Source organism: Antennarius striatus, chromosome 9, assembly GCF_040054535.1.
Source record: "Antennarius striatus isolate MH-2024 chromosome 9, ASM4005453v1, whole genome shotgun sequence".
NCBI classification, from domain to species: Eukaryota; Metazoa; Chordata; class Actinopteri; order Lophiiformes; family Antennariidae; genus Antennarius; species Antennarius striatus.
Genome location: NC_090784.1, coordinates 4,910,175 through 4,936,527, shown reverse-complemented (window position 1 = coordinate 4,936,527; position 26,353 = coordinate 4,910,175). Strand labels below are relative to the sequence as shown.

Here is a 26,353-nt window from a genome sequence, read left to right as displayed (position 1 = left end):
GTGTCATAACAGAAACAATTTTTTTTTCTGTGTAAGTGTAATGTTTGTAACTTGAATATGTAATAAATTCAGTCATTTAACATCCAGCAGTAGTTACATTTATGTTACATTACATTGAGTTACATTTATAAGTTACATCTGGCCCTTTAAGGACAGCCATTATGCTGATGTGGCCCTCGGTGAAAATGAGTTTCACATCCCTGATTTAAATCCACACCACATTGCATACACCCCCTAAATACGCTTGCTTTTACAAAAAGACCCATAATACTTGTTAAAGAAAATACATTTTAAAAAGATCCTTTGAGACTGAAGAAGACTTGCTCACAACTTGCTCATCTAAGGTTGGTACAAGGATGACATTTTTGGTACATAAAGAAATGTGTGAAAGTCTAAAGTCAACAGGCTGGAAACGGGTGTCTCGATCAGGCCCAGGCAGTGAACTAATAAGGCTATAATGCATTATTCATTTAAGATAAGAGATGCTGAGTGCTAAAGAAGTCATGTAATCTTTCAGATAATCAAAATAGGGGTGCTTGTTCACATTTATTCGATGACAAAGGTTTTCCTTTGCAGACAGTGATTTGACAGGGGAATTGTCTTTCTTTGGGTGAACTTAGCTTTTAACAGCTGTTATAATTGATAGAAAATGAATGAATGTGATGAAGCTGGGTTTGGGGAACATTCAATACTGAACGTGCTCCATCTGCTGGTTGTTGCGGGTAGTACAGGCTTCAGTGTCGGGTTAAGTTGAAGTCACAGAAGCAGAAGCATTATAGAAAAAAATCACCTGAGTCATTTTTAATTAATAACAATATAAACTAGTATTCAAACTGAATAAGAAAGTGAACAACACTCTACATATATCAGTAAAAGGCAGCAAACCACCATCCATCAGTCAACATCTCTGACAACTTGGTGGACCTGCAGCCCTCTGCTGGTCTCTGACCTTGCACAGGGCCTTGCTGGTACCCTTGGCACAGGGACAGTGTATTTAGGCGGGTCTCAACTGGCCCCGCGCCACCCCCACAGGGCCTTGTAGCTGTGTGATATACTGTGTTGCAGTACAGCTGCCCAGAAAGGTCATCAAGTCATCCATAACATCCTCAGAGGGAGGCTGACTAGATTCCTCCTCTCTGTGCTTCACCCTCATAGGTTGGGAGATTTACTTTCTATCAGAGCGGATAGAGATAAAACTGAACCGGTTTATAAAAGACACTTTGGACTGAGAACTCCACTTTCTCATTAAGCTTTAGTGTGACCAAAGAGGGAAAATGAAAGAATTCCCTCTGAGCACATCCAATAACATGAGCATCACTGCATGGAAATTATGTGAGCTACTTTGTTCAATTAAAGACAGCATGTTTGATGTATTGTCTGTTTTCTGTGTTTCATGGCTGATTTAAGAGTCTCAAGCCAATTGGCTAATTGTTATCCATTACAGTGTTATGTTCTTATAAGTTTTGTAAATTCCCCATTTATGATTGATAAATTATTACATTAGTTTTTCTTTAAAGTATTTGGGGTACCCTTCAATATGTGGATATCAAGAATCACTTTAATTGTCATTGTTAAATCCAGCAACGAAACTGGGTGCTCTCTTCGGTGCAGATACATTAAAAGAGAACAGATACGAGACAGATAAGAAAGAAATACATTTAAAAAATAGATAAAATAGATAAGAACACAAAAAAAACAGGGCAAAAGGGCAAGATGATGACTATTAAACGTTCTAACACCCGTTCAGTATGAAATGATACACATTATTGATAATGTATGATAAATTGCACCTACACACTGATACATGTATGTATGTACAGAATACTGTACATGTATACATATATGAATTTCTCATAGTAGGTTTCCTCTCATTAATTGTCAAACATGATCAGATCAACACCTGACTAAGTGGTACAGGTACTCATACAAAAAACAACCCAAAAAAAACTTCCTGGTGTCAGGAGCTGCCAACAGAAGCCCTGAGATGGTCTTGTGTTGTGAGTCTTTGTCATCATCTGAGAGTGGGGAACTGGGGAGCAAGTGTTAATCTCAGCAGTTTTCCACTGAGAGGCAGGTAGGCTCCTGCCTAATCCTGACAAGAGGAACACTTTCATTACAGAACAACAAACACAAAATACACTGGGGAACCGTCGCTTTGCTACCCTCAGTGGACGAACGGAACACACAAGCGTTACGAAGCACAGCTGCAGCACGCTGGTGCGAACACCACAACGTGTGCAATGGAATAGCTTTAGCAACGTGTGCGCACACATTTTCACACACATCAACGGGCTCTGGCCTCCCAGACATTTTCTGTTAATAATGGAAATCACCAGGCCACTAATGCATCACAGAGCTCACTAAAGTGAGATAAATGCCACTCCTTGACAAACACAGCAAGCCTTACAGTAAGTGTTAATTGGAAAGGCTCACTGAGACACGTATGGCAAAAGAGAAGTTATTTTCTTAGAGGTGATGAGTCTCACGAGCCTTTTCTTGGAGATCTCCTGAGGTAAGTACACAAAACAAAGCAAGTGTTGTCCTGTGTTTCACTAGCATTATACTCCATTATCTCGCAGCCTACACAAGACACATAAACAAGATGATGACCTATAAAGACCTTGAGCTGCTGGAGGAGTTGGCCAAGGCTTAAAGACAATGGCGCCAATCACAGGTGTTTAACAGCCTTTGTCTGAAAATCCCTCAGTGTTTGAGACATTTTTGCAAGAGAAAGGAAGCTTAGCCTCTCCAAAGCTGTCCACGCTACAGCAGATGAATACGATTTTCACATGCAACAAGACCCGAATATTCCTGGAGAGAAACACCAATCAAATGTTGTGTAGCGCCTGTTCAGGCAGAGACAATGCTGAGCAGAATCACTGGAGAAACTCCTAAGGAGAACTGGGGCAATCCATACGGTCGACACAGTTACATAAATCTGACTGCTGTTACAACCATATTTGTGCACAGTGTTCATGGAAAATACAGATAAATGATAAATGAGTAACCATAAGATCCATCCATTCACTGTCTTGCAGACGAGACAATCTACTTGTCTATAGCTGCTTCTTCGTCTTGTGGGTCACGGGTCTGGAGCTTGTTATACGGGTGAAAGGCGGGGTGCACCCTGGATACGACACCAGGTCACGGCAGGATCACATAATTGACAAACAATCATTCACACTCACACCTATGGCCAGATTGATTGTGATCAACACACCTAAGCTGCATGTTTTTAGAGGTGGCAGGAACCTGGAGAACCCGGAGAGAACCCACACAGACCCAGGGAGAACCAAACTCCACTCAGCCTCCTGCTGTGAGGCAACAGTGCTACCCACTGTGACACCCTGCCACACTATCCATAACCTATTTCTGCTAATATACTGTATGCCACAGTCAAAGGATTATACCAACAGTTATGGACTGCTGTGTCATCATTGTTCTATGTGTGATGTCAGAATTGATTTTTACTTATTTTATCTTTATTTAACCAGGAAAAAGTCCCTTTGAGTTACAACAACTCTTCTCCCAGGGAGTCCTGGCCAAGACAGACGGCAAAGAGTTACACAAGACACAAAGAAGAAGATAAAAAAATACAGCATTAATGACAAATCAATGGTGATTCAAAAATACAAACTCTTGTGAGACAGAAAAAACCCAATACAAATCTCACGTTTGTGCATCAAGTAAGGAGCTGAAGCCAGTGGTGATCACCTTAGCTAAGCATAAAGACTGGAGGAATTAGGAAACAGCTATCTTGATTATTGTTATTGTATTGAAATTATGCTATAAAATTCCTCCAAAAAACGACAACTTTATATTTAAAAAAACATCAGTTTGTAGACCTACTGTATAGGCTGTGCGTCCCTTTAATATATGCCCTGTCCAGTTTTACTGGATATGAGATATGGATTCCTGACAGGACAGATTGCTGTTTTGCTGCATAGTTTGGTGCTGTTCTTAGGTATAGTTTAGTTGTATGAATATGGGAGCTTGTACGTTCTCCCTATGTCTGCATGGGTTTTGTCCGGGTTCTCCAGCTTCATCCCACCACCACAAACATACAGCTTGGATGAACTGATCACTCTAAAATGAGTGTGAGCATGCATGTTTCTCTATGTATTGCCCTGCAAAAAACTAGTGATTCATCTGGGGTGCACACTGCATATTGTATTTAGCCAGCTGGGACAGACTCCAGCAGAACAGTGACATCTACTTAAGATTAATGTATGGATACGTTTATAATAACACATGACACATAACACATAATGTAATAGTTACAGTAATAATTTGGTAATTTACCATGAAAGATCACTTTGTAAATGAGCTAACAAGATTTTGTGCTAAAATGTGCTAAATCTTGAACGTCAGTCAACATAATTCTCACATAAAAAATAATCCTGTCTAATCTTTACATGGTAAATTAAACTAAAAAAGACCAAGGTAGCACAAGCTGCTTTTAAGGGTAGTGATATTTCTTTTCCAAAAGTATGTTCCTCCCTTTCATGTTTGTAGTCAATCAGCTTCCTGTTCAGGGTCATGGGCAGACCGGCACTGATACAGCATGCAGCGAGTGAAAAGATAAGGATACCAAACACCGCAGAACCGTCACTTGCAGAAGCAATTAGCTATTTAAACCTTCTGCTTCATCCCACATTTGGATCATGAGAGGAAATAGGATCACAAGCAAATAGAAGCAACATCATTGTCTTAGGTCCCAAATGCAAGGTTTTCAATCAGTATAACATGCGAAATTCTAGATAAGAGGCTTAAGGTTCCATAAGACTGGCTGGATTGGTTTTATTTGGCAGGGACAATTTTTCCATATCTTAACTCTCTATCCTCTATTCTATCTTGGTAAACAGACTCTACTACTATGGTGCTTTCCTGGTCTACTTGATCACTTTATATCTTAATCTTTTCTTTCGGCTTTTCCCTTCAGGGGTCGCCACAGCTAAACAGGTGCCTCCATCTAACCCTGTCTTCTGCATCCTCTTCTCTCACACCAACTACCTTCATGTCCTCTTTCACTACATCCATAAACCTCCTCTTTGGTCTTCCTCTAGGCCTCCTGCCTGGCAGTTCAAAACTCAGCATCCTTCTACCAATATATTCACTATCTCTCCTCTGGACATGTCCAAACCATCTCAGCCTGGCCTCTCTGACTTTAAACATTCATTCAGAGTGCTGCCATTTATCGTACCATGCATGGTGTCACCTGCTTGTCAGAAGTGGTAATATTTCACACCACACTTAACACTTACATCAATATATCTACAACTGGGAGTAAACTAGGATCCAAAGAGAGTTTGACATATCTACCTCAGGACTGGGGATCAAACCACCAACCTTCTGATAAGTAGATGACCACAGGCAATTCGTGTCAGCTCAAATGTCTATTAAAAAAATGCTTCTTTTGCAATATGGCAAGCATACACAGTAAGTGCATCAAAAGGTTCAAGACCAAGCGTTGAGTTGGATAATCTACCACACTGTGATGTTGGCATGTCAGATTTTCCTGATCTTAAGTCAAGTATGAATGAATTCTCTTGAGACAAACTGAGCATAGAACAAATGAGCTTATGAAACAAAAACTTCAAGACACTCAATTAACACAAATGTCTGAGTGTGGAAATGAGCCTCTATTGTAGCTTAATGTCTCTGTGTGAAGACTTAGCATGAGACAGAAAAGACGAAGGTGATCGCTGAGCCATTATTGTGTCATCCAATGTTTTCTGACCCACCGCTGCAACATATCAACCCACTATTATTGCCTGGGCTTCTCATTCAAGACAGTTCTACAGGGTGGCTGTTGTGATTGATGAACCATGGCGTCAGAATGGGCCATCTTTCACCGGCATTTCCACCGTGCCCACTCATGGTCATCTATCCTCCATAGACATCTGTGCTGTCTGTATCCGCCCCTCGAGGCTGGGTGGCCCTGACGACTGATGGCCACTGGCCTAGCAGCAAAAATACATCCATCTGCTGAGTGGAGAGCTCTCGTCTTCAGTGTTTTCATCATTTTCCTTGAGAAAAGCATCTTCTTGCCCAGCAAGCGTACCGTTAATATGAGGGACAGAAATAGTGAGAAAGAGGGAAGATGGGTGGAAAAACATAATAATAGTGGATTAGAAAGAGAGAGGGGGAGGGAGGACCAGAACAGGGACATGCAACAGTCATGCACCAGTGCTCTCTTTATAAAGGGCAATTTATTAAAATAATGAAGCCCTGCCTTGTGCAGGATGTGGATCCCACAGTAAACCTGTCAGGGACAAAGAAAGAGAAGCTCCACGACAGAGTAAACAAAACAAATTCTCCATTATACAACTGTCTTTAAACAATTAATGGATTCCTATAAGTCAGACATTCTGTCAAATATTTCATCATGATAACTCCCGACAAAAATAGAGGCACACAAACTGTTGTACCTATGCCTGTTTGCCTCCATGGTCATTAGAATTGAGAACACAGACGTTGTGGGTTGGGAGGAAGTTCGATCCAAATCTTAAATCCAACAAGGGTGAGAAGGGAAGAGGTGCTGCATGCCTTCAATGTGCTGTAAAACTGTCCTCACCTCAGAAAATCCTCATTCATCAACTGATATCACTCATTCCACAAGTATGTTAAATTGGATAATGAATCTCTCCCCCAAGGAGATGCAGTAGATGAATAATTGGTTGGTTAAATTATGAGCCGAGGGCATATTGCATCATCCAAGTGTGAGACATTAGTGCCCTTAAATGGATGCAACCTTTTGGAATCCATAGAAATGAATATGAATGATTTAGTAACAAAGGAAGAGGGACTCATTACGAGGAGTCACACTGACTGCTCTATTAATGACACACATTTAGCTCAAATATAGCGCCTGAGCATTGATACACAAATTCAAATGTAGCTGTCCGTAAAATGTTATTTTGCAAAAATTGTTTTTCTTTCTGGGCGGCACGGCGGCGCAGTGGGTAGCGCTGTCGCAGCACATCAAGGCGGTTCTGGGTTCGCGTCTGTGCGGAGTTAGCATGTTCTCCCCGTGTCTGCGTGGGTTCTGCGTGGGTTCTGTCCGGGTTCTCCGGTTTCCACTTCGGGTGTTCCAAATTGACCGTAGGTTTGAGTGTTTGAGTGTTTGTCTGTCTATATGTGGTTCCGCACTGCACTGGCATCGCGCCCGGAGTGTACCCTGGAGTACACCCCCAGTCGGCTGGGATAGGCTAAAGCACCCCGTGAGCTGCGACAGTGGAAAAAGCGGGCAGTGAATGAATGATTGTCTGTCAGATTTTTTTTCTAATAAATAACCAAATGGATGAAACAAACTGATCAATCATTATAAGGAATTATGTGGTGCTCACAAATAACATCGGGTTTTCAACAAGCATAAAAAACGAATGATCAGACATTTAGCGCTCAAGGGACGGTTAGGATAAAGTTGAACAAGAATTCAGTGTGAATTCCTTAAACAGAATTGTTCAATAATTATTTAAAGGTTTCTATTTTAATCGTTCATTCATTATTTTTTGTCTTTACAGTTGGGATTAATAAAGTCATCAATAGAACATACTGATGGACAGGAAATGAGGTGCAAGTGACTTCACAACTATTTAATAATCCTATGAATAGGACAATTAAATATCGACTAACTTGAAATATATTACGTGAATGTGCATGAAAGCCATAAAGTAGATGAACACCTAGAAAAGGTCAGGAGAGAAATTTTTGTAGGCTTCTGAAATAAAAAAAATTGGAAAGGTAGCTTTTGGTAGCTTCGAAATCTAAACTTTTCATCATGAAAAACCACATTCAAACTAAAAAAAACTGAAAACAATTGAGAGCTCCACTTATTACTCCTCGTACAAACTAACATTCATTTATCTTGAACACAAATTGTCTTTGCCAGTAAGAAAAGTCTTATTATAGCGTAGAAGGATAACAATGGAAATTTTAACAGCGTACTGAAGCATCACTGTCAAAATAGACTCATCAGCGGCTGCCTAAATCTAGCCTGTTTGCAAGAAGAGCTTCATGGGCTTGGGGTGCAGCACACACATTAGTGATGCTGGGACAGAGGCTACCAGTCCTTCAGTTAACTGGATGGGCTGCATCAAATATTTTTATTAATAAAGGATAGGTGAAATAATACATTTAATGTCAGTGATTTCCCCTAGCAGATTCAAATCATACAGATTCCCATTCAAACAGTGAAATTACACACCTTTTAGTTCCTGTCCTCCTGATGCCGTCCATTAGTGTCGTCTAAATTTGTGTCGGAGTCTATTGAGATTTCTGTCTTCTGCGGAGTTTGTGGCTACAACTTAAATTTGTTAACAAAGAGCTTGTTTGGGAATACTGTCCGAATGTCAATAAGCCAGTCATAATTTCTGTGATTTTTATGGAAGAGTCAAGGTTCACCTGGTTATACTGTGTGCTCTCTTTTTCTTTTAGTAGACAAGTTGGTTTTGTGTCAATCATGTCAAGGTGGGAGATTAATTTCTACAATAACCCACTTTGTCCTGCCTGATCTTTGTCAGTAGATTCATATAATTCCTAAAACTTAATGTAGAAATCACAGAAGCACTGAAGCCCTACAACCATGACCCAAAATCCTCTAACCGCATGATTATGATTTATGAGCGGTCCATGTAATTCAATTATGTTTGGAGTCTCCAAAATAAGCAGTATAATAACAGTTATAAAGTGATTCCGAGTTGATGGCATAAACAGATCTTAATTGAGGTGATAGCAAAGAACAAAGACACACATTATAATTTAACTGCCCCTAATTGAGTTTTAAAATGATTGGAGCCATTTTTAAAGCATGTTTTCCAAACAACAGTGTGTTTCAGGGCCTGCTTGTACTCCTCACAGCTGTGCAGTCATGTTGGAAACAAGGAGGATGAATTCAAATCTGGTGTATACATCTTCTGCTACTGTGCTTCTTTGTGACAGTTTTCCAGCGTCCTGCCATCCAGTGAATGTCCAGAGCAGTGACCCGTGTGGAGAAGATGGCGTAGTGCACTGGCCGGCTAAATTCTGTCCTCCAGCTATTCTTCCTCTTGGATAAACCACTGCATTAGCCAGCATGGCCCCAGAGCACAAACAATGCAAAGTCCTCCACATGCTAATGAGAGCTTGAGGATGATGGGAAAGGAGGGTGGTGGAGCAGGAGTCAAGGTGGATGAGGATGAGTCATGTCTATGATTCGTTTGAAGCTCGACTTCAGCCTTTTTGGCTCGGATCCAAAGTTCCCATCTTTTGTCATCATTCCTCCTGATTAAATGAAACCTACAAGGGCAAACTAAAAGCACTTAAGGCACATCTTTCACATACATGACTGCTCATTCAGTAATGTCATATCAGTAACAATAAAATCAATGAGGACACTTGACTTTAAAACTGTCCCATACCTTGTTTGAAGGCTTTAATGTGAATAATCTAAAAGTTAACAGTCATCAGTGTTGATGAATGATTACGGTGACAAAACTACACAAACATCTTTGGTGAATGAATGCATTGCCCTATTTTATCATTTGTACTAATGAAATCAAAAGAATGTCAAAAGTCTTCTGGATCAACAATCAGCTCCATTTAAATCTGTAGAGCATCTGGTTGATACTCCATCATCACGCCAACTACAGAAGGACAGATCTGTTTAGGTAAAAACAGTCTCATTCATTTTGTATAAAGATATCTGTAGTGATAACTTTAGTGCACCTCAGGTGGATATAACCAGTGTGGCTGTTATAACCCAGAATGTAACCTAAAATGATCAGTTTGGATTCCTAAATCAATGTGGACGTACAAACAGGAAACAATGAGAGAGTTTAGTCTGAAATTCTACACAGGCATCAACCTCTCATTTTTGGGAGGAATGGAACCCTGGTCGTCTTTGTGAAGGTTGTGCATCTTCATCCAGATTATGTTGGTGGATCTGTAATGGGTTTTAAACCCAACAGTGGGAGCTTTGGGGAATCGGCCATACAGCTGCCATTTAAGTATAAGCATCATCCAGATACAAATAAACAATAAATGAGTTTGAGAATTTGTTTCAACAGAACCTGTGACACATCTAACGTATTTATGTTAGAATATAGTTTCTATCAATACTTCTGTAAATCAGATTAGTTATCATGTGATCATCATTCATGAATATATAACATGATATTATATCTGGTGCTTGGAAGCACTGATAATTTTTCCCATTTCTGAAAAGTGTTTCTCACCTCTTTCCATCTGGACTCACATGCAGTATTAACAGAGCCATGGTATGTGATAGCATCCCATAATGTCATGAGTATGAAGGGAAAAATGGGAACAGTTTTGTGAAGTGAAAGATCTTATTTTTCCTCTGCTGTAAAATTAATCAATAGCAAGGGCCAGTGCCGGTGTTCGACTGCACCGAACTGCTTACTCTTCATCTGAGCTATATATAATCAATCCAAGCCGGAGGACGGCTGGAGCCCTTTTCACACTGAGCAGCAAACAGTGGGATTACTAGCACTGTGGCATTTATAAATTGAGCCCAATGAGAGGAGGGCCACCATGAGACTGTTGGTCTGCACAATTACTCCGTCGGGCCAATATATTTGCCCTACACATCTTGTACTGTGGCACTGCAGTAAATACAGCAGTGAGCTTCTTTCTCTGCAATGGTTTCCGTAAGACAACGTCAGGGTATTACAGTGTTCTTTGATGTAAATGTGAGAGCAGCTTAACAGCACAGGATTGATTGAGGGACGACGTGCATCGTCTTGTGGGGTTATTTGGAAATGACAAATGTCAAGCCAATATCTAAAGGACTTTGTGGATGAGCTAACATCACGTTGGTCTTCATGACATTCAGACAGCCTAAGGACAAGTGATTCTGTTATCCCTGCATGTCTGTGTGGGCTGCATACACAGCAAACACATATCTTGACCTCCGCTGTGATTTTTGTCGCTGCTACCTTTCTACATTTCTCTCAAGGTTGAAAAGAACAGGAGCCGTGACGTCCTCTCTTTTTTTTACAGAGTTACAAAAGAAGCCTTCTTTTGTGAAAAGCTGGCCAAATCAGATGCTCACCTTAATTCAGCTAAGAATCTTTTTGGGATGCAATCTACCAAGCCAAGACTGATGGAAATAGAGATTACTGGGCATTTCTTCAGACAAATAAAAGCACGCCGAAGATAAATCAATCAGCAGACCTCTCTCAGGCTTTGTAATACAGCTAAGCATCTCCAGGCTAAAGCACCGCTTTACAGTCATGCTGTCATTGGTAGTGTCTTTTATTTCCTATTAATTGTGCTGGGAGAAAAGGAAAGCTTTGGGAAGCAACAGAATTGAGATGAATTCAGCAGAGCGGCTCATCTGGCCTGGATAAGAACACAGGGGGCTCAGAGAATAATGAGCAGGGAGTAAAAAGTCATAACCTGGAAAAACAAAGGTGACATTCTCTGCCTGTAACCAAGTCGGTGTCAAAGTGCTTCACTGGCATCTTCAGATGACTAAAGCATATATTAACCTTTGTAGAAATGGTCTCAGAGCACTCCAAGGTTGCCATGGAGGCTGTATATCTGTGTGTATGTTGGATGTGTATTCCGGACATTGTATGAGGGAGAATAAGGTTTAAAAGGTTTACAGTAAGTTGGTTAAGGTTTAGTTTAAAGTTAGTCTGATTGTGTTAGTGTCTCACTTTTACGATTTTTAAAGTCAGTATTCATGAATGTAAATCTTAACACCAATACATCTGGGAAATCCGTTTGCACTTTAGTGGACAACACAAAGTATGTGAACGAAATAATATTTTTTTTTAGTTTAACACATATAAAATATCACCTATCACAATTAAGGCTTGCAGTAGCAGTGTGATTTGGTTGCCTCGGGTGCTGTTTAGTCTGAATGCAGTCCTGGAGGTACAGTGTTGTCAGGCTGGTCTTATCAGCTCACTGTAGACTACAGTACCCTATAGGCAGCACCACTCTCACAGGATTAACTATCAAAGAGGTTCTTCTACAATATTATCCATTCTGCCTTAACCTCCAGTGTGCACAGAGTGTGGGCTATGTGCTTGTAGATTTTGGAATATTTGGAATAAGCAAACTACCATTTCATGTGAAAAGAAACCATGTTTTGGGACTGCATCAAACATCACTGTCTGCAGCATTTCAGGGTTTTTTTTAAGGAAGACACTGAATCCATGCTGCCTTGCATGGGAGTCTGCTGCTATCAGTAATTGTGCATGGGTGACACAAAACATAGTTTAACACATATTAATAGTCTCCATCGTTATCCATTTGGTGTAAGTAAAGAGCTAAATGGAGGCTTCACATTGGATGAATGGGGGCTCCAAGTAAGTCACCCCTAAAGGCCATACAATTATCCATCAGTATATGTTGGCTATCTGATATCAGTAGAACAGAACCTTTGTCGACTTATTTTTAACGTGCATCGTTCTTTTACGTATTACCTTCGTTTTGAGGAACGATTAGTTTCTGAGAACAGATCATTAAAGCATTATAATGTATATGTATAACTCATTTATGCAAATTATATTTGGGCAGTGTATATTGTTTATATACTGTATATATGGAGGGCGGCATGGTGGCGCAGTGTGTAGCGTTGTTGTTGCACAGCAAGGCGGTTCCCAGTTTGAGTCCCTCTCTTTGTGGAATTTGCATGTTCTCCCCGTGTCTGTGTGGGTTCTCTGTTTGTCTGTCTATATATGGCTCCACGGTGCACTGGCGTCACGCCTGGGGTGTACCCTGCCTCACGCGCCTAGTCAGTTGGGATAGGCCCCAGAAACCTGCGACAGCAGAAGAAGTGGGCCTAGAAAATGAATGTATGTAAATATGGAATGGAATATATGATGAACATATACAAAAACATGTAATGTTATAGTGCTGTCAAAAAGTGCATTCGAGATTTTGTTGATATTAAAGGAAGAATAATTATTTTTCACTGAAATTATCAATTTATTGCTTAACTTTGTTTAGCACCAAAAAATGACTGAGCTACGTTGCTAGAACCTACATATATCTGTAGGATTTGCACACCTCTATAACTCCAAATACTTTCCCTTTCCTGAATTGTTGCCGTCCAATCAATTGTCTCCAGGGAGGTCAAATAATGACCTGTCAGTGGACATGCTGTGTCAAAAACTGATACAGACCTTTGGAAAAAGGGACGATAGGAAACAAAGTGGAGGCAAGTTAAAACAGGAGAAACCCTCCGTTGGATTTGTGGTAGGGCTAAGCTGCCTTCCAGTGTTACGTGACCAGCCTACAATGCCAAAGCAAGAAGGCTCGTCTTATCTCAGCACACACAAGCAGCCCTGCTGGCAGAGGCACCATGGCATGGCTGTGGGTGCTGCTGTCAAAGCATGACGGGTATCTCTTTTTCTCATTCTCCCTTCTCTAATGTATACTCCATAAATCTCTCTCACTCACTCACCATCACCGCCTCACCCATTCACAGTCTACATCCCACACAGTCTAGAATTGCAGCATTGGGCTCATTTATTTATCTGGTGGCCAATGTTAAGTTTATGTTCAAAATGATGTCTGTCGGAAGTCAGCGGTAAATTGAACCCTTTTAAAGTTCTGCGGTGATCTATTTAAATAACTTTCTGAAATTGTCTCTTACACCCACAAATCATCACAGAAGAAATAAATGCTTTCTTCAAATGGACATCATCCACACAAATCATCAAATGAAGTCCTAAAGCTGACATCACAACCAACAGTAGTCATGCTATTTGTGGCGGCGTTGAATAGGTTAAGGGTGGTCGGGGTTACATTGGCAGACTGATTGCATCCGATCACATTTTTCTGCTTTCATTATGAGAGCGGCCTTTGAAATCGTATTTAACCTCAAGCAGAGACTCCAATTTAAAAACAAGAACAATGGCATACATTCATAGGGTTGCAGTTCATTGTCCATAAGAACGACAACAAGAAATGTCAAGTATATAAAATCAAATTCTTGGCTCTTTTCTCATCTCCAGATAGTTGACCAATCACAACGTGAGGTGGGTGTCATTACTGTGCTGTTGGTTTTGTATGATCCCTTGGGAGCCTATAGCTCTGTGTGTACTTACAGCTTGGCTTGAGCTAAACAGCGGCACACTTTGTTACAATTCCTCCTGAGGGGATCATGACTGTCCGTGCCGAATTTCATGGCAATCCATCAAAAGGCTGAGATATTTCAGCCTGGACCTAGGATGGCTAATTGCCAATTCTAGTTCTGCTTTATTACATGATTAAATCTAAAATAACTGACTGAAATAGTTTCATGTGACAAAATAATGCCCATGGTGCAATGATTGTAGGGTATTAGTCATGACATCACAAAGTATACCAAGAAACAAACACATCTAATTTTTTAATGTGAACCTAAGTTGAAGGAAAAGTAAGTTTACTGTAAATTCTGTCATGCTGGCCTCTACTTTTTTCACACTTTGAACTGTGTTGCTTAAACAACGATGAGGCTAATCTATAGATATTTATAGGCTAGTGGCCCATAATTATGGAGTAAAAATGGACTAAAAATTAAAAATGGAATGCTGCTTCACCATGTTCCTTGATCCAGATGTTGGCAAATAAAAGCTAAGGAGATGAAGACATAAAAATGACATTAAAAACCCAAAACAATCAGGGTCTCTCGATGGGGAGACATCCATGTCATTTCATTAACAATAGCTGGATTATGGCTGCATTTACTCTTTAGAAAACAAACTGTTGGTTATTGACCCGGGGCAATAACCTTTGACCTTTGCAGATCTTCTGACTGTGGTGAAAAGGAAAACCATCGAGAAAACACGACACCACAGTGCAGCCTTTTAAGAATGGTCAAAGACATGTATGCCCCATTTTCTTGAGAATAGAGAACTGTCTCAAAGTGGTTTGTGTGTAATAACCACCTCTAGCTACATCTAGATGCGTGAACACAAGCGACATGCCACCTGAGACAAGTACATGAAAAACCAAAGAAAAGCAACACTGATGTACCGCCTGCAGCACACACTATAATTGCCAACTGCCATAGTAATCAGCTCCTCATGAGACATCATGCGGTGACTATACAGCTGAAGTTGTATAATGGCAACATGCTGTTATCAAGGACAAGCGTCTTACAGTATGTGTGGCTCCATTCTCATGCAAAACAAGTAAAGTAGCAACGGGACGGTGGATTCATGTCCAACTTGACACTTCCTCCGATCAATCGAAAGGCTACTAATTTCATTCTGACCACTAAGTCCCCTTCATGAAACTGCATACTAATCCATGCTTGTTGGGAGCACACAGCTAGTTAGAATACTGTAGCCCCAGTAGTGGTTCATCCCCTCTTCGATCCTGCAGTGAAAATCCAATGAATAACCAACAGGGGAATAATCGGTCACATAGCAGCGGTGGCAGGATCTGCCCATCTTGGGGTGTTGGCTAAACCAGTGTGGTTCTGTCTTGTTTGTCAGGATTTCCTTTGTTGGGTGCTGCAGACACAACGCTGTGTTAGTAGAGCCAGACCTGCGTTTCTGCAGGAAGTCCAACATGCTTGAATAATTTCTCTTTCACACACAAAAGATCATTTAAGACGGTTTCTAATGACACTTTTGACTGGGTGCTGATTGCTAACACAAATCAGCCACTACTCTTCAATAAAAAAAAAAGATATTAGGATTAGAATTTAACATCTTTAAAACAAGCTATAGTCAGCACAAAAATTGTTTTCATATTTCTTGAGAAATCAAACCTCCAATCCTCAAGTCACTTTTTTTTCTTACATGTCCAGAATTGTTTCAAATAAGATGATAAAGCTTCAGTTTGACTCTCATCGTGCATTTTTAGGCACGAATAAGATGTTTGCTCTTACACATATGTGATAGTAACTGATATACTGGCCTTGGTTGGTGCCAGTCTATGGGAATCTGTTGGTGATGTCCATCTGTCCTTGAGACAGATTACTCTTGTGCCTGCACCCTCCAGTCAGTCACGCAGGAGATACATTAGAGGATAACAAGGTGGAGGGTGCAAAGAGAGTGAGGGACAAGATAGGAAAGAAGAAGGGAGGGAAGAGGGGAAGGAGGAGAGGAGGCATCGAAGAACAAAATGGCAGAGAAAGCAGAGAAAACAGGATTGTGGGAGCCGTGGAGGGACGTAAGGAGGGGGAAGTGCAGCAGCTCTCCTCTTAGAATCCATTATCTGCAGCGATATGGCGTGAAGGCTTCACAGCCACACACACACACACACACACACACACACACACACACACACACACACACACACACACACACACACACACACACACACACACACACACACACACACACACACACACACACACATCTGAAACAGGGACAGGCCGTATCTCCTGCTTGCAAATGCTCAGTCAGTGTAGTCATGAACTAATTCCAAAGTTAACTTGAAAACGGGTCGGACTCTTGAAGCAACAAGGAGGAAGAACACTTGTACTGCATACATCCAACAAGGGTGTTCATGTCATTAAACCCCTTTTCAAACTACTCATGAACTCCACATCACAGTTAATGAGTCTGCGGTGGGAAACACACTCCTTCACCTCCTTCGTGGCCTTCTCTTAGCGAGTAGCGCCAACTCAGATCCTCGTGGAGCTTGGAGGCTGGCTGCAGTGGTGTGAAGGTCAGACTCGACGGTGGGACTTGGCGGCTGACAGAGGTGCTGGGGGGGGGGGGTGATGTTAAGTGTCGTAACCTCTCAGGAAGTAGCGCTGCAGGCATCTAGGGATCACAGACCCACTCTCCTTTCTTTCCCTAAAGTTCTTCTCACCTCCAATTTCCCTTCCTTGACACTCCTTTCACCCGACCCCCCCCACCAGAGACCTCGCCACTCTTATTTTGCTTGTCCTGCCAATGCTTCTTATTTCTCCATTCCTCTTCTGCCACTTTCCCTCTTTCACTGTCTTTATCTGCCCCCCCCCCACTGCTTGCCTTTCATTTTCTTTTCTTCCAATCTCTATTCTTTTCTCCTCCTCTACTTTGCTGACTTCATTCTGACAGCTTAAACACAACCCATAATTCTACTCATCTCTTCTTCCTTGTCATTTTTGCCCCACCATCTCCCGTCTTTTCTTTTGTGGGGTTCAGCCTGATTCAGAATGAGAGAACCCTACAAAGACTGCAAAAAAGAGTTGCACACAGAATGTAAAACCAGCATCAGCACATCACTGACAGCTGATCAATAGAGGTGACAACTACAGGTGGTGCCACCCTCCTTGGTCCAGTTATTTAAATGTCTGGTAAATATGCTGTGTGCCTCTGACGACAATGAGCCAACAGACAGCACAGCAAGCTTCCTGCAACATTATTACTGTCCCATTACAATAAATTAGCATGATCAGCCCTGTATGAATACCCTTGACTGCATCTGACTTTATAAAAAAACAACAACAGAGCTGGAGTCACAAAATTCATTAATCAATGCTCAACCATTTAAATGACTGACAGTTGCAGTATTTCTGTCATCTGTATGGTAAACACTGATCTGGATGTGGTTTAACTAGGCCAGTGATTGCCAGAGTAAATGATTCAGTGTGATGATTCATGCTTTTTAAACTTGTACAATTTGATGCGGTTAAATGCTGCAAAAGCACAGTAAGTCACGGTCATACTTCATTTAATGCCCGAATAAATTAAAAAGGACCCCACAGTCACACATCAACAGATAACAGTGTTTGGAGCTCTCTGAAATATCAGCTCTCATTTCTCCAGACTTGACAACCCCCCCCCCCCATAGTTTCCTTCATTGATTAGCAATGACTGAATCGGTCGCGGATCAATTCATCTTCTGTCCACACCTGACCAGAGGAGCAAAGTCGATGCATGATGACTCTGTAGAAAACGTATGAGTGTGACACAGACACACAAGGAGAGTGACACACCTTCACCTACTCTCTTCTTCCTCATTGACACCGGCGCAGCCCCGTGTCACCCCCCTCCAAGGCAGAACAGCCACCGCTGCAAAGCTTTAAGCTGCTGCACTGATTTACATGACTAATCAGAGACTGACTGCTGAAGTACAGACCACAACATTTGTAAGAGGAATCAAGTGTCAAATAAGATGATGGATCAGCACCTGAGCTACCTCTGGTAGCCATGAGCAGTTTTTCTTCATTTTGGCTCATATTTAATTCAAAGTCATCGCTTTTGACTTTTGTCATCTTATTGTCTGATATTTTTCAGATGACATTTTTCTTATTTCTTTTTTGCTTCTTTTGAGCCTTCTAATATTCTATGTTTCTAGATGTTTGCCAGTTTTCATGGTACCATTACACTTTCAAAGACAATTAAGTACAAAGTTTATAAAGAGTTCTGACAAGTTCTTAAATATGTCCAACACTTATTCTCTATCTTCTACTTCCAAATTATAAATGATATGATGTCATACATGTAGTAAACTTATCAGATCCTACTAAAATCCATCATGATATTGCTGCATCTGGAAGTCTTGGTGGTTTTGTTCTATTCCACTGATTTGTGTTGGACTCTTTAATGGTGGCTTACAAACACTGGGTCCAGACTGAAAAGCATGTAACATGTTATATAACGATACTGTATATCATCACTAACCAATCCATCTTATTTGGCTTCCTTCACTCTTAACTTCTCTGTTTGCCATTTACTTTCATAAATACCTAAAAACATTATTCAAAAAAATATTTCAAAAGGAAAAAAAATCACCAGTAAGACTTTACAAAAACAGATTTACTTCTTTTCAGTGGTTGGATTTGAAGCATTCTGTCAACTACTTACCATAATTATTCAGTGGATTTTGCATTTTTGGATTTTCTCTGTATTCTATTTCCAGTCTTTTTATGTTTATGATGAAGCAAATTTACATTAACGTTCTATCTCACCCTCTTTCTTTATGTAAATCATCATTTTCGATGCAGTCTGTTAATCACATCCTGTGGGAAGAGCTTTATGATTTAAAATACTGTATCTAGTTGTGCAGTGAATTCCGTCAAGAAAATAATGGTTGGGAAACAACTAGAGAAATAACAGCACAGCAGCAAGACATCACTACAAATACAAAAGGAATCCATCAAAACTAGAAACGCTGATTACTTTTAGGTCAGCAGGATTACAGTTCCTGCTTTCTCCCTCTTTCTAACAGCTTACTACCTGAATCACGTCTGTGAAATAAACAGAGATGCACTTCATTTTCACAGTTTGGAATTAGTTCAACTCAAACTCATTTGATAATCTGTGAGAAGTCATCTCCCCTTGGTCTGCATACCGACAAAGTAACAACTTACTCGCCGCCACCGCAGAAATAGACCTGCCACAGACGGCGACCCGTCAAATAAAAAAAAAAAGAAGAAGAAGAAGAAAGAAATCATCACAGGAAAAATCTAATCAGTCACGTAATTATAATTTGAAAGGAGGAAATGAATTAGAGGAGAAAACAGTCGTGGATGTGACACACGGAAGTTTAAGTGAGCAGGAAGTTGGTGTCAAGAGCGTGTGCTCTTCAAATATCATCACATTTACACACAGAATATTAACATGCCGGCTCCAGAGGCTTGATACCAACTGAGCATCAAAACCTCATTAAATCTTCTAGCAAATACAGGGAGACTGCAGAGAAGGTTAATATCACAAAGTTAAAGGGTTCAATTAGAGTTTTGTTTTTCCTTTATTACATTATTAGTTCATGGTAAAAGGAAAGTTGAACACTAAGTTTTTAAATATAAGCAAGCATCTTTACGTTATTAAAATGAAATGAACTTTATTCATCCCCCGTAGGAGAAATGACTTGTCCACTCTTGTATTAGTTATTATTTTGGTGTCAATTCACCTGCATATATACGTGTACAGGCCTGTGACACACACAGACACACGCGCGCACACACACACACACACACACACACACACACACACAAGCATGCAGACAAGACATAGAGTAGCTGGCAGGTATAACTTTGTGTTGCGCCGAATAAGCAATTTGTATGGGGGATGGTACTTTGCTCAAGGGCACCTTGGCAGTGCTCCGGTGGTGACCTGACACATCTCCACAGTTCACACTCCGAACATTTTTTTGCCCAATGTGGGTGTAGAACCGGCCTGCATGGTCTGGTAGGTTTTCCATCATTAGAAACGATACAGACAAAAACAAGCGACCCCCCGGCCAGTGACTCGCTCACCTATGGTGTAGCCTCTCTTCAGCTCGCCACACCGGGGGCTGCGGCGTTGGGAGTTGGTGGTGTTGTTCTCCTGCACGGCGAGGACAGCGGTTGTCTTGGCAACAGGTGGAGCAGCCTTGTTGAGGGGTGAGGCTGGCACCAGAGTTGGGGAGAAACCTTGACTGGCAATATCCACCGACTGAGACTTCTTCTTCAGTCTGCAAAGAAAAAACAACGCACAGAAAAAAACCCAGTCACTAAGGACATAAGTAAAAATGTGTGTTTGAACGTCCAACATACTGCTGTCGTGGGAAAAGCTGTGTGGTCTCTGTTCAAGGACGGCCCAATCACAGCATATTTAGCCCTGTGGTTATCAGTGTCAAAGAAATCTAATCATGGAAATGTTTTTGCAGCAGTAAGGATATTGGTAGACAGAATCGATAGGCTAATCACACCCTAGTTAAGGCTGAATTTATTTGCATTGCTCTGCTCACCCAACAAAGATTTCTCTACCTCAGAAAGGAATAAAGCAATATCCAGTATCCCCGTTGGAGGAGGACAGCTGGAGTTGAGAACATGCTGGGGACAAACTTCACAGAGTAACAACATGGAAGGTGTTCAGTACCTGTGGTAGTGCAAGAGCTGCGGATGTAAAGGCTTTAACCCAAACCTTTCTACTGAGTTGGTTTCTAGACTCCTCACACGAGGGGTTTTTGATTGTTCTTAATAAAATTAGACTAAATCTTCCATTTTATCCTCGTGTTTTGATTTATCTCCTTCTGAAATAAAGAAAAAAACCCTTTCTTTCTGGCTCATACTATTCATTGTTTTGTATTATTAAAGTCTGGAATCCATGTAACCCCCATTTCAACACTACCTGCAATTTCCAAATGAGAGTATTTGTCCCCTATTGAATAGAAATACGGCAAACCAACGAAACAACAACATATAATTAAAAAATTCATCCACATATTGATTCAACCATAGAAATGAATTTAGTGTGTGAAAACTATCAGAAAGCTCTTAGACCAGGTGCCAGCAACTGAGAGGCTTCCTTCTAGGCTGTAAGACCATTTGAAATTGCAGGAAAAGAAAAATGATCTTTCATGAGGCTTATTATTAACTTTTTTCATTTAAGAACTTGGCTGAATTGAACTTACTAATGTGGGTCGAAGGCAACATATAAAATATTTCTTAAGTAAATAAATAGTGTCAAGTGAAGTTGACTCATCCATACAACTCAAGAATGTGAGGAACTCACTGAACTGAAGCAGGGAAGTGGTTTACAGTCGTCTGGTAAACTAAAATCACATTGTTCAAAGTAGAGGCAAAGCGTATCAAAGGCTGAGTTCTGACAAATCAAAACGGCCTACAGCAGCTCCTCCAATCTTGTTAAAGGGATGACGACATCCTGGGTTCATGTTTTATAAATGAGTCAACTGGGCTAATCTGAACAGGTAATCTCAAAACCCTTAGCAACAGGTCTATCCAATTACATAGTTTATAGTCTCAGACTCAGAGGAAAAAAAAATAAAAATGGACAAAACACACCCCAAAGTGAGACCCAAACACAAAAACAACTTAAAAAGTTCGATCAAACTTGTAAAAACTTAAGTGAAAAAAGGGAAATGGCTCCTGAACCACAATCTATGTAGTCTGAAAGTCCTGAAACAGCAATACAAGATTCCCAGCACTCCGCTGCCTCACACACACTTTCAATCATTCCAGCAAAACTGCTGAAGCAAGCAGAATCTTTCTGCCCATTTCACCCGAGCGCCCATCCCCTGCTGGACCCAGGCAGCCCACATGACAGTGTCTCACTGGCTAATGAAAATGCACAAACTCAATGGAAATGTTGTCGCCCTGTGTGTTCTTCCCACAGTGAACATAGTTAATCTGGAGGTGGATGCACATGAAGCAGGTCGAACTGTAAACGAAGAAGAAACAAGAACCAAGGCAGTCAGAGACTGCAACATCCCGCTATAGGTAGGTCAGGGTACCCTGAAAGTAGTACCTGACAAGTGCCTACCTTTGAGTTTTCAGGGTAGGTCAAAGCTTTTCACTAGCTTTGACCATAGATCAAAGCTAGTGCATAGTAGATCAAAGTATAGTAGATTGTTGTGTTTTATCTTTTTCTCACAGACCTGCACAAGATGGACGTTTCCTCAAAAGGTACACAAAAGCAGAAGCTATATTCTGTATTGTTCAATGACTGTTTGCAGGAAGCTACCTGTTTGTTTGGATGGCACATAATAAGGCTGGAGAAAGAGTGAGAAGAGGAGACCTACTACTGCTGTTAATGGCTGTGGAGGACGAGAGAGAGACAGACAACGAGACAGACAGAGAGAGAGAGAGAGAGAGAGAGAGAGAGAGAGAGAGAGAGAGAGGGAGGGAAGGGGCTTTGTGAGTCTATCTCCACTCCCTTAGGAGTTGGTACTAATTACTGTCTCATCAGTAAAACAGAAGCCCCTCTCCTAGCTGTGTTTCACTGAGCTGCAAGGCCAAACAGTAACAAAACTGTGTGTGTGTGTGTGTGTCTGTGTTTTGTGTGCATTTTGTGTGCGTTTGTGCGTGTGTGTGTGTGCGTCAGAGATCGAACGAGAAGAATGTTACTGAATCAGTGTGCTTGCGTGCGTCTCACCAAGACTCCGCTCACTTGTGCTTCTTTGCAGTTCATTTATTTTCTCTATTATGTTAAACTGGAGTAAATTCAAATAATTTGTTTATTACATCACTGATTGATTGATTACAGAACAATATAGTCCTATCATTAATCATTCCCTCACATCCAGCATGTAAATCTAAAATCAACTAGACACGTGAAAAACTAATTTTAATAGCTACAGTTTAAAACTCACATTGCTCATGCCAGTTAAAAAAGCATCTTTGCTTTGGGGAATCCTGTTCCACAAAACTATAAATTCATTCCATGTGTTGCCGGCAGTGTTTATAAGGTTGTAGAGAAAAAAACCTTTGTGTCAGGTTCAGGATTTCTTCTAGGCAAGGCCATTTGAAGGGTCAAACCTGAGTCCAAACCCGAAACATGAAAGAATATTCCTTCATGTTAAATGTCATGTCACTCTCACTGTTCATCATGGTCATAGACTTTGTGACGAGGAAGTCTGTTATCAGGGCAAACCTCGGTATCAAGTGGGGAGGGGACAGTTTGGCAGGACTTGACTTTGCAGATAAATTAGCTCTACTTAGCCATACCCACGTTGCACTCCATGATTTGAACAACAATCTGCATGAGCAGAAAAAGTTGGCCTACTTATAAGCCAACAGAAGACCAAGGCCATGACCATTGCACAAGACCAAAAGCTTCTACCACTCATCATAGGCAAACAAGGCATTGAATACGTTGAAAACTTCTCGTATCTTGGAAGCAACATCTCAAACACTGGAGACACATACAAAGGTGTACAGACCAATTAAGAGTTGTTGAGAAGGGCAGGGGTAGCACCTCTGTCTGACATGATCTCGGGGAGGAGAAGGAGAACGGCTGGACACGTACTCCGACTGACGAGAGAAAGACCGGCAAGTGTGGCAATGGACTGGGTGCCAGAAGGGGGGAGGAGGAAAAGAAGACGGCCAAAGAAGACATGAAGACGTAATGCCAAAGAAGACCTAAGAGAGATAGGAGTCTGTTGACGTGGAGCAGGAGGTGCTGCCAGTGACCGGAACAAACGGAGGGAACTCTTAGCCCAATGTTCCATGAGGAACCGGAGGAACTAAATAAGTAAGTAAGTAAATGTCATGTTATTTTCAAAGCGTGATCATTTATTGGTTACTGATTGATTTGTAGGAACATTACACAAAAAGATGTCCCTTAAATTTTCCTGTAGAAAGTTGGGGGACTGGCCAGTAAACGTCTCCTCACCATCTCCAAACACCTCCAGCTCGCCACTGTTTAGTTTCTGTCCATTAATGCTTGCTCTTTCCCTGCAGCAGTATACAGCGTGTCTTGTAGGGTCAGCATTTCTTCTGCATGCAGAATATTTGGTGCCAACATTTCCCACAGCCTCTGGCGCTGCTCTCAGGTAACAAGGCTCAGCTCACAAACGCTCTTCAATCACCCAAGTGGACGGCAGTCGCATGATCACCAAAGTATAGAAAGACTGTACAGGATCACGTTAAATCTCACATTTTACGTTACTGGGCTTTAATTGTCTTGACCAGTGGGAAACAGCTCGGGAGGTTGGTGCCGGAAACAGCTCCAGTTTCCTCACTGGTGTTTTTGGAGCAACAAATAAGTGTTTTATCCCTTATCTATCTAATAATACACAACAGGAGTCATTAACCTGTTAAGAGGACTGCCATGACAGCTGAGCAAAAACTACTTCATTTTTCACAAAACTCAAACACCGGTAACCTGCAGTCAAGTATCTCACCACCCAACTTCATCAAAACGACATCACAAACACAACCCTCTAAAGTACCAACCCCAAAAGAAGTCACCACCATTAAGAGGCTTTTCTCTCGCGCACCAGTGAATAACTGATACTCCTGATGCAATTGGTTGAATGCTGGGTTGCTTTTGTTCCCTGGGTGAATAAGCTTCATCCTAGGCATGAATCTCCATTCCCCCCACATGCAGAGGAAAGAGAGGCACATGTCAACACAGTCATGACAGATGCCTATCTCTAAGCGAGTGCTTTCACAAAAATGAACAAAGGGAGGAAAAATGTAGGCAAGCAGACGCATAGGCGTTTTGTTCTCTACACCACAGTTGTGATCATTCCTAGGCTGGGAGGCAGCGGTCTATTTACCGCCCCGCCAAACTGGCATCACTCAGATTATCCGACTCAACTGGGATCCACGTGGTTTGGCAAAGGATGCATAAACAACAGGAAATTTGGGTCTAAGTCAAAACACTCTTATCGCTCCTCTACTAAGAAGGATTAGACCTAGAAAAATAGAGGCTGTGCTTGCATTGCCTTCCATCCCTCCTCTTTTCCTAGCTTCCCATTGCTTGCCTTGCGGCAACAGCATTACACATTTTTTTCAGGAAATGTGTTTACATATAGCAGCAGGTAGGGTGCTGTGCTATTTAAAGCCTGTAATGGGAGGCTGGGTTGACATTATATTCCCTTACTAGCAACAAAATGACCATCCTGACAGAAATGATGCCTTCAGGTTCCAATACTGTGACTGCAGCTTATGTAACCTTAAAAGAAAAGGTAAGGAAAAGAACTTTGCATGCATTTAATGCAAAGGGGTTCAATTTTTGACGACATAAGATGTCAGAACCCGAGGATATTAGGTCTTTGTCAAGCTGTTCAGAGTTATTAAAGGTTGGGAGGTGATGATGTTTTTGTCCAGTATCTGAGTGGGTTCTCAGTCAGGTTGAGGAAAATCAAGAGGAGCAAACAGCATGAACTCAATTTGTTTTAGGTTGGTTGAAGACATTTTACCTCTCATCCAGAGGCTTCTCCAGTGCTGACTGACTGTAGAGAGTCCAGATATTTAAAAACTAAGCAAGGACTAACTCCACTATGACAATGAGTCTCATTAGCAGTCATTAACATTCATAAGGGGGTTATTGTCGTTGTGCCAGCCACCTTCTTGTGAGCAAAATATGGTGAAAGCTGCACCCAACCATTCAAGCCCGGGTATCTCACTAAGTACTGTGTCTGGGCTCTCTACCAGTCAGTCAGAATGGAAGAGGTCTCTTGGATGAGAGGAGGAACGTCTTCAACAAACACAAAGCAAGTCCAGTTGATTATTTTTTGCTCCTCTTGGTTTCTTGTAGAGGGTAGATATTAAGACACGTCATTTTATAAAGAAATGTTATGCATACCCCAAATAACTCTAGAATAGTTTTAATAATTTTACTGATAATGTTTTACTGTATTCTAAATTACAATTATGGTTTAATGGCTGTAACATTAATGTCTGGTCCAAGTTCAGCTGCCGCCTACATAGTTCTAAACACTAGACAGAGTTATAGACAATACATGGTAAAATTTAGATGCCTAAGAGCGAAATATTTCCTCCAGACACCAAAGGAAGTGAACAAAAGAATTACACTTGACGGATGGCAAACAAGTTTATGGCTTGTTCCACTGCCCCCCAGTTGCCATAAAATCTGCTGCAGATTCGTTTGGGCACTTTTATGGGTTTATCACAATGGTTAAGTATTCAGATAAATCCATCCCTGAAAATCAGTGTGAAGGCAGAAACATTGAGATGTGACAAATAAAACGAACACGTGTTGATGTTTAT

At 41.2% G+C, this 26,353-nt stretch overlaps 1 protein-coding gene across 3 annotated transcripts in view; it reads right to left on the bottom strand.

The window, feature by feature from the left end:
- oxr1a (oxidation resistance 1a) overlaps window positions 1-26,353 on the bottom strand; it is a 141,415-nt gene that overhangs the window by 57,118 nt on the left and 57,944 nt on the right. For all 3 annotated transcript variants that reach the window (XM_068323364.1, XM_068323362.1, XM_068323363.1), the window contains exon 3: window positions 20,150-20,346. In XM_068323364.1, the coding sequence (XP_068179465.1) occupies window positions 20,150-20,346 (197 nt within the window). The remainder of the gene's footprint in view (window positions 1-20,149; window positions 20,347-26,353) is intronic.